The 10,749-nt window shown below is 47.0% G+C and overlaps 1 protein-coding gene across 1 annotated transcript; it reads right to left on the reverse strand.

Moving 5' to 3' along the window:
* Nucleotides 1-612: 612 nt before the first annotated feature.
* Nucleotides 613-7,167, reverse strand: LOC119402931 (RING finger protein 151-like). The gene is made up of 2 exons (XM_037669962.2): nt 6,810-7,167; nt 613-885 (listed from the first exon to the last, which is right to left on the reverse strand). Exons 1-2 carry the CDS (start codon nt 7,092-7,094, stop codon nt 616-618), a joined length of 555 nt encoding a protein of 184 aa, XP_037525890.1. The 5' UTR covers nt 7,095-7,167; the 3' UTR covers nt 613-615.
* Between the last annotated feature and the right edge of the window lie 3,582 nt (nt 7,168-10,749).

A 10,749-nucleotide genomic window follows, 5' to 3' on the forward strand; every position in this document is an offset into this window, starting at 1 on the left:
CGACAGGTGATAGCCAGAGATGTACTTCTTTTCCGTCGTATAAGCAGAAAATCCTGTTGCGGAAGCCTCCTCTGTCATGGCTGCTGAATCCCTCCTACTAACGAACTCGTGTCGCTTGACATTGATTCTGCTTAGAGCTAGCATTTCATCAGAATTTATTGCTCCTGAAGTGGTTTCCTTCTCGCAGTCCTTTACTTTGACAATCCTGGCGACAGTTTGTGCGCAGTCATGGCAGATAGTTCTCGCGGCAACCTCCAACTCTTTTCGAATGGTTACCTTCAGCGCACCGGCCTCGCCACTACAAAAATGCCTTAAGCCAGCTTTGAGAGTGTTTGCCGGTCTTCTTTAAGTCGTTCCAAACTTCGCTTCATGCCTTCTTTAAGCGTTTCGTGTGAATTGCTTATTGTTCCTGCAAGCTGCTGATACTTTTCACCGTGATCATTTAGAGTTTCATGAATTGCATCTGAGGATAACACAACGCTGCCAAATGCTCTAGTTCTGCTGGATATTAGTAGCAGTGTTTCTCTAATTGCGTTCATGCTATGTGAAATCCCATTAAGGCGGTTACTTTGGACGTTGTTTTCATATGTAAGGTGGTCTAGTCTCTCTTTCATTTCACCTACTCGTGCCTCTATATTTGCATTCAAAGCCATCATCAATTGCGTTTTCGCCAGTGTTGTTAGTTTCCGGATTCGCGGACGCCACAGACATCACGTGATCCCTGCACTCGCTCTGCAAGTGCGTGCACACATTATTACAGCGTACGGCCATCGAACATCTTGGACAGGAAATGGAGTGGTGGTCACAGTCTTTGCAAAAGTGCTTGTTGAGTTCCGATGCAGGCAGAACAATGTCGCAGCCTCGGTCTTCGTTCCAGCACTTCACCTGATGGAGAAAGAAAATAAACAACTTTAAATAAACGTTTATGATTTATACCACCTCTTGAAGCGGGTTTCACAAACAGCCTCCGATATTCAAAGCACTGTGTACATTAAGTAAATAAAAAAGGAGGCAGTGACGATGTCCGTATGACCGTAGGGCAGGTAGGGGTTTATAATTCGGAGGAGAAAGCTTATGTAACTTCTTCACAGTCGGTCTCCAACATATCCTCGCAAGATGATTAAAAAAATAAAGCCACAATCCCCATGATAAAAATATTCCGGGGAGATCCCACGGATTGGGGTATTGATCGCATGCGACGCAGTAGGCGAGTAGCAGCCTATGCCGGATTATTTCCATTTGTGTGAACCGTTACGAGGAGTATGGATGTATTTGGGTAAATTTAGTAGTTGTGGCGCATATCGCAAGCTTGCCAGCCATATCGACTACACTAAGGTCTAAAGGGTAGGCGATGGGCCGACGTGGACGTCCAGCAGTGATGTTTAAGGGTTGCCAGTTTTATCGCTACAATGTGTACGCTACGGGGCCGGTGTATTGGCATATCATACAATAGCCGTCGTCGTCGAGCAACGCTTAGCTATAGATTGCGGGAGACAATGTTTATGAGATTAGTATAAAAGCGCAAAAGCGAACACTGCAACCACAGCTGACGCGTCACCCAGACATAACGCTTGTAACGCTCATATTCAAAAGGTGTTTGAAGCTCTGGCGTGGCTCTGCGGTAGAATACTTTACTAGCATGCAGAATGCCTGGGTTCGATACCGGCTCGAGCCACAATTTCCTTGTTTAATTCCATCAGGCTATTTCACCCATCGACAACGCCGCCGACGAGAGTACCACATTTTCCGCAACTCGGAATCATTAAAGCTGTCGCGTTAAAATTCCAAACTCAGGGTTAATATATACAATGAATCCCCTTTGGTGTATGCCCGGATACCACGTTATGCGAGTATGGCCGTGTTATGCGGGCGTGTGCAACACGTCACTGGTGGAAAGGGTTTCAAGACATACGCGACGGGAAAGTCACGTTATTCGTGATCTGTGAATCGTTTGGTCATACACTCATGTCCTATGGCAATTGTCGTTATATACCAGGCAGAGAAGACGACGACGATAGCGCCCAGATATAGATAGATAGATAGATAGATAGATAGATTTGAGGAAGCAGCGATTTGGGGGGAGGGGTGCTTCCTGGGGCCATTCCTCCACCCCCCGTCTTGGTTTTAGGCGAGTCGTAGAAATAATATGCAGATTTTTATTATTACATTGGTTACAAACGCCAATATGAAGCATTGCAATCACAGTTGACGATGTCGCTAATTGACGCCATTCTTGGGTCTTTTTCGTCAGAAGGTTCAAGCACTGAAGTAGCTCTGTGAATGAATATTGACTGCCATGTATAATACCTGGGTTGGATGGTCTTTTCCGTCCTCTGGGCCTAAATGTACGCAAAAGGCACCATTCACCTTCTTGATTTCCAATCAATTGCTTCACTTATAACCCGATGCATTCGTGGTGATCGCAAAACCGCATAACAAGAGGGGGGGGGAGGGGTTACAAACAGTCATGTTCGGCATCATAATACCTGTTATCCACGCTGTATACAGTCGCCAAAACTCATCATTTTATTACTATACAAAAACGATTTCACGGAAAGCCCAGTGTGCCGGAAAAAGTGATATATTCAGCGCTGTTCAATTAGAGGTGAGCTTAAAGTCACGCAAAATTTGGAATTCACAGAGGCGTCTTTTGTTTCCCCGCCGCCATCTTGGACTGGTTTGAACATTCAAAGTTTCACCTTTCCGTTCCAACCCTCCTCGCACGAAATGTCTGCATCGGGAAGCGGAAAAACGAAGAATAACAATAAAGGCGGGTCGAACGAAATTGGCGGGTTTATGCAAACTTCCTTTGTTTGTTGCTGCGGCAGTTTGTGCTCTGATACTACTGGGCAGAATGCTGGCATGGCGCTCGCCTGTAGGCCCGAGGAAAAGAGCTGGTGCGCCTTGTTTGGATAACTACCGGAGCGTTAACAGCGGCGAAGAGACACTTCTTCAGACTAGTTCGAAACGAAAATCATGCAGGGGTTACAGAGACCCAAGCGCAACCTTTACTAAGCATATGCGGTGAAACACAAGAAGCTCTATCACGAGGCTCAGACGAGCCGGTAATGGCGAGGGGAAGAAAGAGAAAGAAAGAAAGAAAGAAAGAAAGGAGAGAGAAAGAAAGAAAGAAAGGAAGAGAAAGAAATAAGAAAGAAAGAGAAGAAAGAAAGGAAGAGAAAAAAGAAAGGAAGGAAGGAAGAAAGAAGGGAAGAAAGAAGGAAAGAAATAAAGAAAGAATAAAGAAAGAAAGAAAAAGAAGGAAGAAAGAAAGAAAAAGAAAGAAAGAAAGAAAGAAGAAAGAAAGAAAGAAAGAAGAAGAAAGAAGAAAGAAAGAAAGAGAAAAAGAACGCCAGGCCTCCGCGGAAAGCACATGCACAATCACAACGAACGCTAGAAGAGCGGCATTTCTAGAGCCCGTTGTGAGCTCTTTCGGGGCTACTAACACAAGTACACTTACAGGGCACCCAGTACGCCATGAATGATAATTTGTGTGAAATTGGGAAGCACCCATCACGCCGCTACGCTATTCGTCACTATAGAGAGGTGAGAAACCCGCTGCACACCTGTAAGGCATTATGTGTACTTTGTTGATGCCGCGGCTGATGATTAAGATTTATTCAGCTCTTTGTAATGGGTTGGAAGCTTTCAACGACCCACTAGTCAAGAAATTCGCATTGTTTGACGCCCGCCGTTATTTCACCCTCCTACCACGCTATATCACGTATTTTACCGTGAGAAAGAGAGCGAGATAGAAAGAGAGGAAAGTAACTTTATTGAGGCCCTGATGAAATGAATCATGGGGGCCTTATGGGCTTTTAACGCGGTAGCGTTAGAGAGCTCGTGTCGCAGAAATTCCGCTGTCGGCGTCGGCACCGTTGTTGTGAGCGAAAAATCATCCGTGAGCGAAAAATCGAGAAAGTAGCAAATAAAATAAACGATAAAATCTTCGGTCCCAATGAGGATCGAACCCAGGCCGTTCGCGTGGCAAGCAGGTGTCTTACCACAAAGCCACGATGTTGCTTGCAGCTGCTTCGGACAAAAACTACATAAATGCCATGTAGTAGGAGTCTAACGCATTTTGTTCGGCAGGTGTCACGACGAAAACGAGCCCATACGGTAGGTGCATTCGCGAGGCCATCAAACTACGTCGAAAAACGCCGGGATAGTGCAGCCATCGCCGCTAAATACACACACGAACTTTCAAACAGCTCTAAAAATGGACAACTATGTCCATCTAGAGGTAAACATATCAAGCCAACGCAGCAAACGCTAGATAATGTGCTGCCATCTGTGAGGCATTGTGAGAAATATGTCTCGACTTTTCATGGCATCCGAGAGGGCCGGCGCGCAGCGTATATCTTGGAGGCCATGCGACTCTTACTTTAGATCGAAAGCCTGTAAAATTCGCGCGCGTGCGTTCGTGTGTGAGTGTAACAATACACATTAATAAGTATGCACTTAGTGGTTGAAGTGCGCACTGGGGGCCGGATTTCGCTATCGCGTTCAACTCTTAAAGGCGAAGCTTAAGGGTCCCCCAATTTTTGGGCAACTAATACAAATCCATTTGCGAGGAACCCACTACGCTATAAATCGTGATAATTTTTAAGTAGCGAAGCAGCCACTGTGCCCTTTTTCGTCATTTTGCGGAGAACCGTGGTACCCGCTATTCATCTGTAAAGCATTATGTGCACTTTGTTAATGCTGTAGCTGATGAAGACGAAGAATTACGGCTGAGCCCTTTGCAATGGGTTGCAAGCATTCACCGACCCACTTGTTGTGCAGTTCGCACTGTGTGACGCCTGCTTGTTGTTTTGCTCTTCTACCACGCTATATTACATATATTATTGTGATTCCTTCCCGACATGAAGCGGAAAGGTCTTTTTGCAACGGTGTTTCAAGCACCGGCATAGCTTCGCGGTAGAGCACTGGGCTTTCACGGAGAGGCCCAGGTTCGAACCCCGTTCCATCCTGGATATTATTTCCCGTTTTCTTTTGTTATTTCGCGAGATAGTGCATACGGACACCGGTGGTGGCGGCAGTGGACAACTACGGCGCCAAAAACGGCCGTAGTTGTGATCTGATAACAGCTTTCGCTGTAAAACGGGTACCTTGTGATGTCCGGTGCCACATCCGCAATTTAGCGACAGCAAGGAAAAGCCCAATCTCGTCGATTCATGCACTCCGTGTGACAACGCAAAGACGCGCGGCTGACAGCGTAGCCGATCTGTCTGGGCTAGTTCCCGCTGCCTGTACGCGCGTCCGCGGTTCTTGCTCTGTCGAGGGCGGTGCCTCTAATTTCACCGTTGGATAAGCGAGGCAGGCATACTCAAAAGCCTTTAACGGCTAGCAGCATAGCGCGGGAAGACACACGGACAAAGAGGTACGAGACGAACACAAGCGCTAACTTTCAACAACGAAAATTTTATTTTCAGGATCGGTCATATATACACACACACATGAAATCACGCGACCCGCAGTGAGATATTTTCGTTTACAACTGATAGCACATGGAAAATTGCGTTCAATCTTATCCGTCACACAGCGTTTAAACATGGCAACCAACCTTAACTATCGGGCATGCGTAAATTTCAATTTCTTTGGTGGATAATGACAGTGACACCTTGTTGATACAGTGGTCGCCGGCGGAAAGAATGCGATCTGTCTCTATTATCAGTCGTACAGGCTCCGATTTACTTCTTGAAAGAATGGCAGTATTCTCTTGTACCGGGTGGCATGCACAAGTTTTGCAGTGAAGTGCTAAAAAAACCGCATGCCCGATAGTTAAAGTTGGTTGCCATGTTTAAACGCTGTGTGACGGATAAGACTGAACGCAATTTTCCATGTGCTATCAGTTGTAAACGAAAAATCTCACTGCGGTCGCGTGATTTCATGTGTGTTATATATGACCGATCCTGAAAATAAAATTTTCGTTGTTGAAAGTTAGCGCTTGTGTTCGTCTCGTACCTCTTCTTTGTCCGTGTGTCTTCCCGCGCTATGCTGCTAGCCTGTTCAAGATGAACCAACAAGCCCATATCGGTACCCTAGTCGACTTTAACGGCAGGCGTGTGGCTTGACCGCATTCATGGCAAGGCAGTGCAAGGCATGGTGCCATCGCGCTTTCTGGATGCGAAGCAGCTTAAGGCGGGGCTTTGTCCATACCTCCCGCGGCGTCCCACACCCCCACTGCGCATGCGCGTTTCCTCCCCCCTCTCTCCTCTCCTAAGCTCCCCCCTCTCTAACGCGCCTGTCGACAGCGTTCCCCGCTCGCCCAGTGAGAATTAACGACCAGGCTAGAGGGAAGACACGATGCGCGTAGCGTTCCTCTTCGCGTTTCACGGCGCTTTGAATGGATGGATGTACCTTACGGCGCGGGACTTCGTCCCAGCTTAAGAACCTGGCGAGCCAGCTCCTAAAATAAAAATTACACCATCTCTCGTTCAAGCGAACCATCTCCGCTGCTTTGCATCCACACATGGTTCCCTTTAGCAGGAGATGGTGTAAGTTTTTAAGCGGTGGCAGCCTCGAGAAATTATTGCCATGTGACGTCATAACGGCAATAAACGCCATACCCGTCATGGTATCTTAGAGGTGCCATGATCACGAGGGACAAAATCAAAATAAAATTTGCTGACAGAATTCCTGGGTTCCATCAATAAGCTAGTGAGATCCCTGTGCGACTAAATGCAGTAGGAGTGAATCAACAAAGCTTCTGTGATTTCTTCTCGCCCGGCTACTGCTTCTTATAATAATAATTTTATACTCTGAATATTAGCTCAAAAGGCTTTATGTCATTTCGGAAATCCTACCTTCCGTTTGAGCAGGTTTTGCACAGGATACTCGATCCAGTGGACATCTTCTTCCGCGGCTCGTTGACCGTCAAGTGGACAGCAGTGCACGTCATTGTCGCGGCACTGTTCGTAGCACTTCTTGCAGAAGACGTGCAGGCAAGGCAGAAAAGCGGTCACTCTGGTTACTAGGCCGCATGCCTTACATACTATGTTTGGTGGAATTGGGTCCACGAAGTTCAAGGCTCTCCAGTCCAAATCGTCAGAAAAACCGAGCAACGTATACCGATGCCTCGGAGTAGGCATGGTCAATGCAGCAGCCACCCGCTATCACATTCGAGCAACTCCCACCACTGGAACCTCGGAACGCCGTCGACAGTCCTTCGTAGCGGCCGTTTCCATGACGACTATCGCACTGATAGCGTTTCCGTGTGGCGGTCTGCCACGACATATAACGCGCTCCTATTGTCAAAAAGAAATGTGCGCATGCAGGGAGTACACTTACAGCTAAACAGCCTGTGTGTTGAAAGGCTCACCGTATCAACAAGTTCTTCTAGGCATTCCTTTTAAGAAAAAAACCGTAGGAGCAAGAAATGTGTTCAAAAGTAATATCTCGTATAAATGTTGAAAAGTTGCACGATATACTTGCGGTCTTTATCTGGGGCTCAAACTGGGGAAGAGTCAGGAGAACCAAACTTCGTCGTACTGTGAAAGATGTGGGCCTTGTTCTTTCACATTTCTTCGTCAGACAAACTGTGCCGTATTTTGTCTTTTAGATGCGAAGTATCTTAAGGCGGAGCTCAATCCGGTGGTGGTGGTGGTGGTGGTGTGCGCCGCGACCGCCCTTACTGCGCATGCGCATACCCACTCCACACACCTCCTCTCCACTCCCCCTTCCCCTCTCGCGTACCTCTCTCCCCTTACCCTCTCCCCTCCCCCTTTCCACTCTTCCTCTGAATAGCGGGCTAGACATGCCGAAATTCTCTCCTGCGCAACGCCGCGATGAGCTCGAGCGCATGCGCGTCCCCTCCCCTTCTCTCTCCTCTCCTACCCTGCCCCCCTCTCGCCCCCTGTCGACCGTGTTCCCCGCTCGCCCTGTGAGAATTAACGGCCAGGCTTAATGGAAGATACGACGCGCGTAGCGTCCCTCTTCGCGTTCCACGATGCGAGGTCGGTAGCATGCCCAATGAACGCCAACGGAACGCGATCGTGCAAGTGCTCCGGCTTCGCATCGCCTCATGGTCCCCTTTAGCGGGAGATGGTGTAATTTTTCAGGACCAGCAACATCCCAGAGAGGAATGTTGCAAATGAGCCTGAAAGAAGACATTGGCTGGTTTTGTTGTGTCGAGTGCCACTAGACTCACGGTGGTGTAAATAACTACCTCAAAGGAAAAGAACATGTCATTTTGTTTGCCTTTAGCACTCTTTATTTGAGTATTTGAGCCGTGTACCAACGAAGACACTGTACAAAGACGTGATCACTGTATTGATTCACATACCAATATTAAATCACTAAATAATGATGGCCCTCAGCAGGATGTCATAGAAATAGTGATAAAATATTAGGGCAGCCCCACACTACACGAGAGTAGGAAGGCTTAGTCGCTTGGGGGGCACCCCACACTGCGGGAACTTGGAGCCCTTGGACCACCGGGCCTTGTGGTCCTATGCCCTTGGTAACGTGGCCCTTTTCAAGCGTAGCCTGAATTGCCTGACCTGTGTAGCTGGTGGCGTTCGAAAACACCCTCCTTATCCATAGCTGGAGCGCACGCAGCAAAAGAATAATAAATAAAACAAAACAAAATTTCCTTCCAGGGCTGGGTTTCAAGCCGGGTTCCCGCCGTCCGAAAGCTAGTGCCTTGAACACTGAGCCACACCCTTTTTTTGACTGCCTGTTCCTTACATGTAACAAACAGAAGACAAACGCTACATACACAATCATTGGTTGCCTAAAAAAAAGGGGGGGGGGGGAGATAAATAAAAATAAGGCAAACTGTGTCTAACGAGGACACTCAAAAAACCGATTCCTGTGTGTAAGGAGCTCTACGCGAGCTAACCAATGGAAAAATCTCTGAGAACTTTTTGTTTCTCAACAAAACGGGTTGTACTTTCTCTGAAATAATGAAGCGCCGGACGGGCGTTATAATCTAATCGGTGTGCCGCTTAGCCATCCTAATTTTCCATATGCTTTGCAGTTGTAATCAACATTATTAGATCAAATGTGTGTCCCGCCGTGGCTTTAATACAGAGTTACCAAATGTAAGGGGAGAGCTTTTTTTGATGGATGGTACGCTACAGGACGTCCCATAAAAAACATGGTGTCCAGCAGTAAACGAACATACGGTATATCGTCCTACTTTCTGCATCTTAAGCAGTGGGCTCGCTATTGAATAATCTGTTGATTCGCCACGGTGAGCTGATTCCGCCGGAAAACAGCGTCCGGGGACGGGGCTATCTATATACACGAAGAAAGAAGAAAGAAAAAGAAAAGAAAAGAAAGAAGAAAGAAGAAAGAAAGAAAGAAAGAAAGAAGAAAGAAAGAAAGAAAGAAAAGAAAGAAAGAAAAAAGAAAGAAAGAAAGAAAGAAGCCATTGGCAGCGTTACCCAACCGTAAACAACTGGTTATATAACACATATGCGGCTCTTCAACATATTCATACAAGTGTGCGTATAAAATTTATACAAATCTTTAGCGTCATATTGTGACGTGTCGCTCAGTAAAAAAAAGTTACGCCACAGTCACCCACCCGCCGCATGCTTCGCATAACATCGACCCACGGTACGTGGGATCTGCCGAAATTTTTTCCTAATGTTTCGTCTCTGTTGTGTGCCGAGAGAGTTTTATCCCTGAATTTCGGTTTGCACTTACAGGCAGAGCAGTACTCAGCAAGGTTCTCCTCGATTGCCACTCTATTACACAAATTCTTGTGTTCCTGAAAACTTTTCTTGAGGCGCATGTCCGTCTGTCCGATGTAGGATGCCCGCAAGGCCTTGCCATTCACAAATTTGTCGATATTTTTGTCTCTGGGGTCTACGCCACTGCTCTGCAAGTGAACTTTTGACACAAACCTGACAAATTTTTGGATGCCGAAAATATAACCTGCAAGTCACACCGGGAAGGCACTTTACGTATGTGCACTTTTGTGCATTTACGACAAAATAACCGGATTCTTGTTTTTTCTTTCACTTTACCGGGGCAGTTTATTTCCCTCGGAGAGAATTCCGCCACTGCCACCCAAACTACATTTGAAAAACCACTCTTTGGCAAGCGCTCAATTTGCATATTGATGCTTTGGCCCATTCTGTGCTGGCCCAATTTTTACCGGCCTGCAACATGCAAGATTTGTCACGCCTTTTTTACGAGTTTGGTATGATTAGAATAATTAACAATACAGATTTTCCGCTATGCGTCTTGTACGTCAAAAAGTGTGCTCAAACTCAGCAGAATTCCCAAACATAGAAAATACAACCGGTTGTCGGCCATGTGCTGATACGTGACGGCAAGGCCACTGTGTGCCGACTGTGTGCCGATTTCTGCTTGACCCGCAGGGCAAATTTTCGCCACTCCCTAAACAATGATCGGCGCAGTAGGTAAAATCGCTTCGTCGCACGCAGCTGCTAAACTAACGGCCCATGTAGAGGCTCCGCTGCGCCGACGTCCATATCCAGATGTGCGCGCCTCCGCACCAGAAGATTATTGTTAGCAAAGCCAGGAGGGCCGTCCAGTTTGCGCCGCCGAAAAAGAAGCTCATCATAGCCACTGTTGTGTACAAGTGTCACAGTACGAGATGTAATATCGCAGTTAAACGGGGTACACGCGTATATTGCCATCGGCCGTCCCACCATGTGAACATAACGAGTTGGTGGTTTAAATCCGGCCACCCATTACAAAAGGCCGACACATTACCACGCGCATTCCCTTACGAACACGTAGTGGGTGCATCGCAACTTCGAAAAAGTA

This window comes from Rhipicephalus sanguineus, chromosome 8 (genome assembly GCF_013339695.2).
Source record: "Rhipicephalus sanguineus isolate Rsan-2018 chromosome 8, BIME_Rsan_1.4, whole genome shotgun sequence".
NCBI classification, from domain to species: Eukaryota; Metazoa; Arthropoda; class Arachnida; order Ixodida; family Ixodidae; genus Rhipicephalus; species Rhipicephalus sanguineus.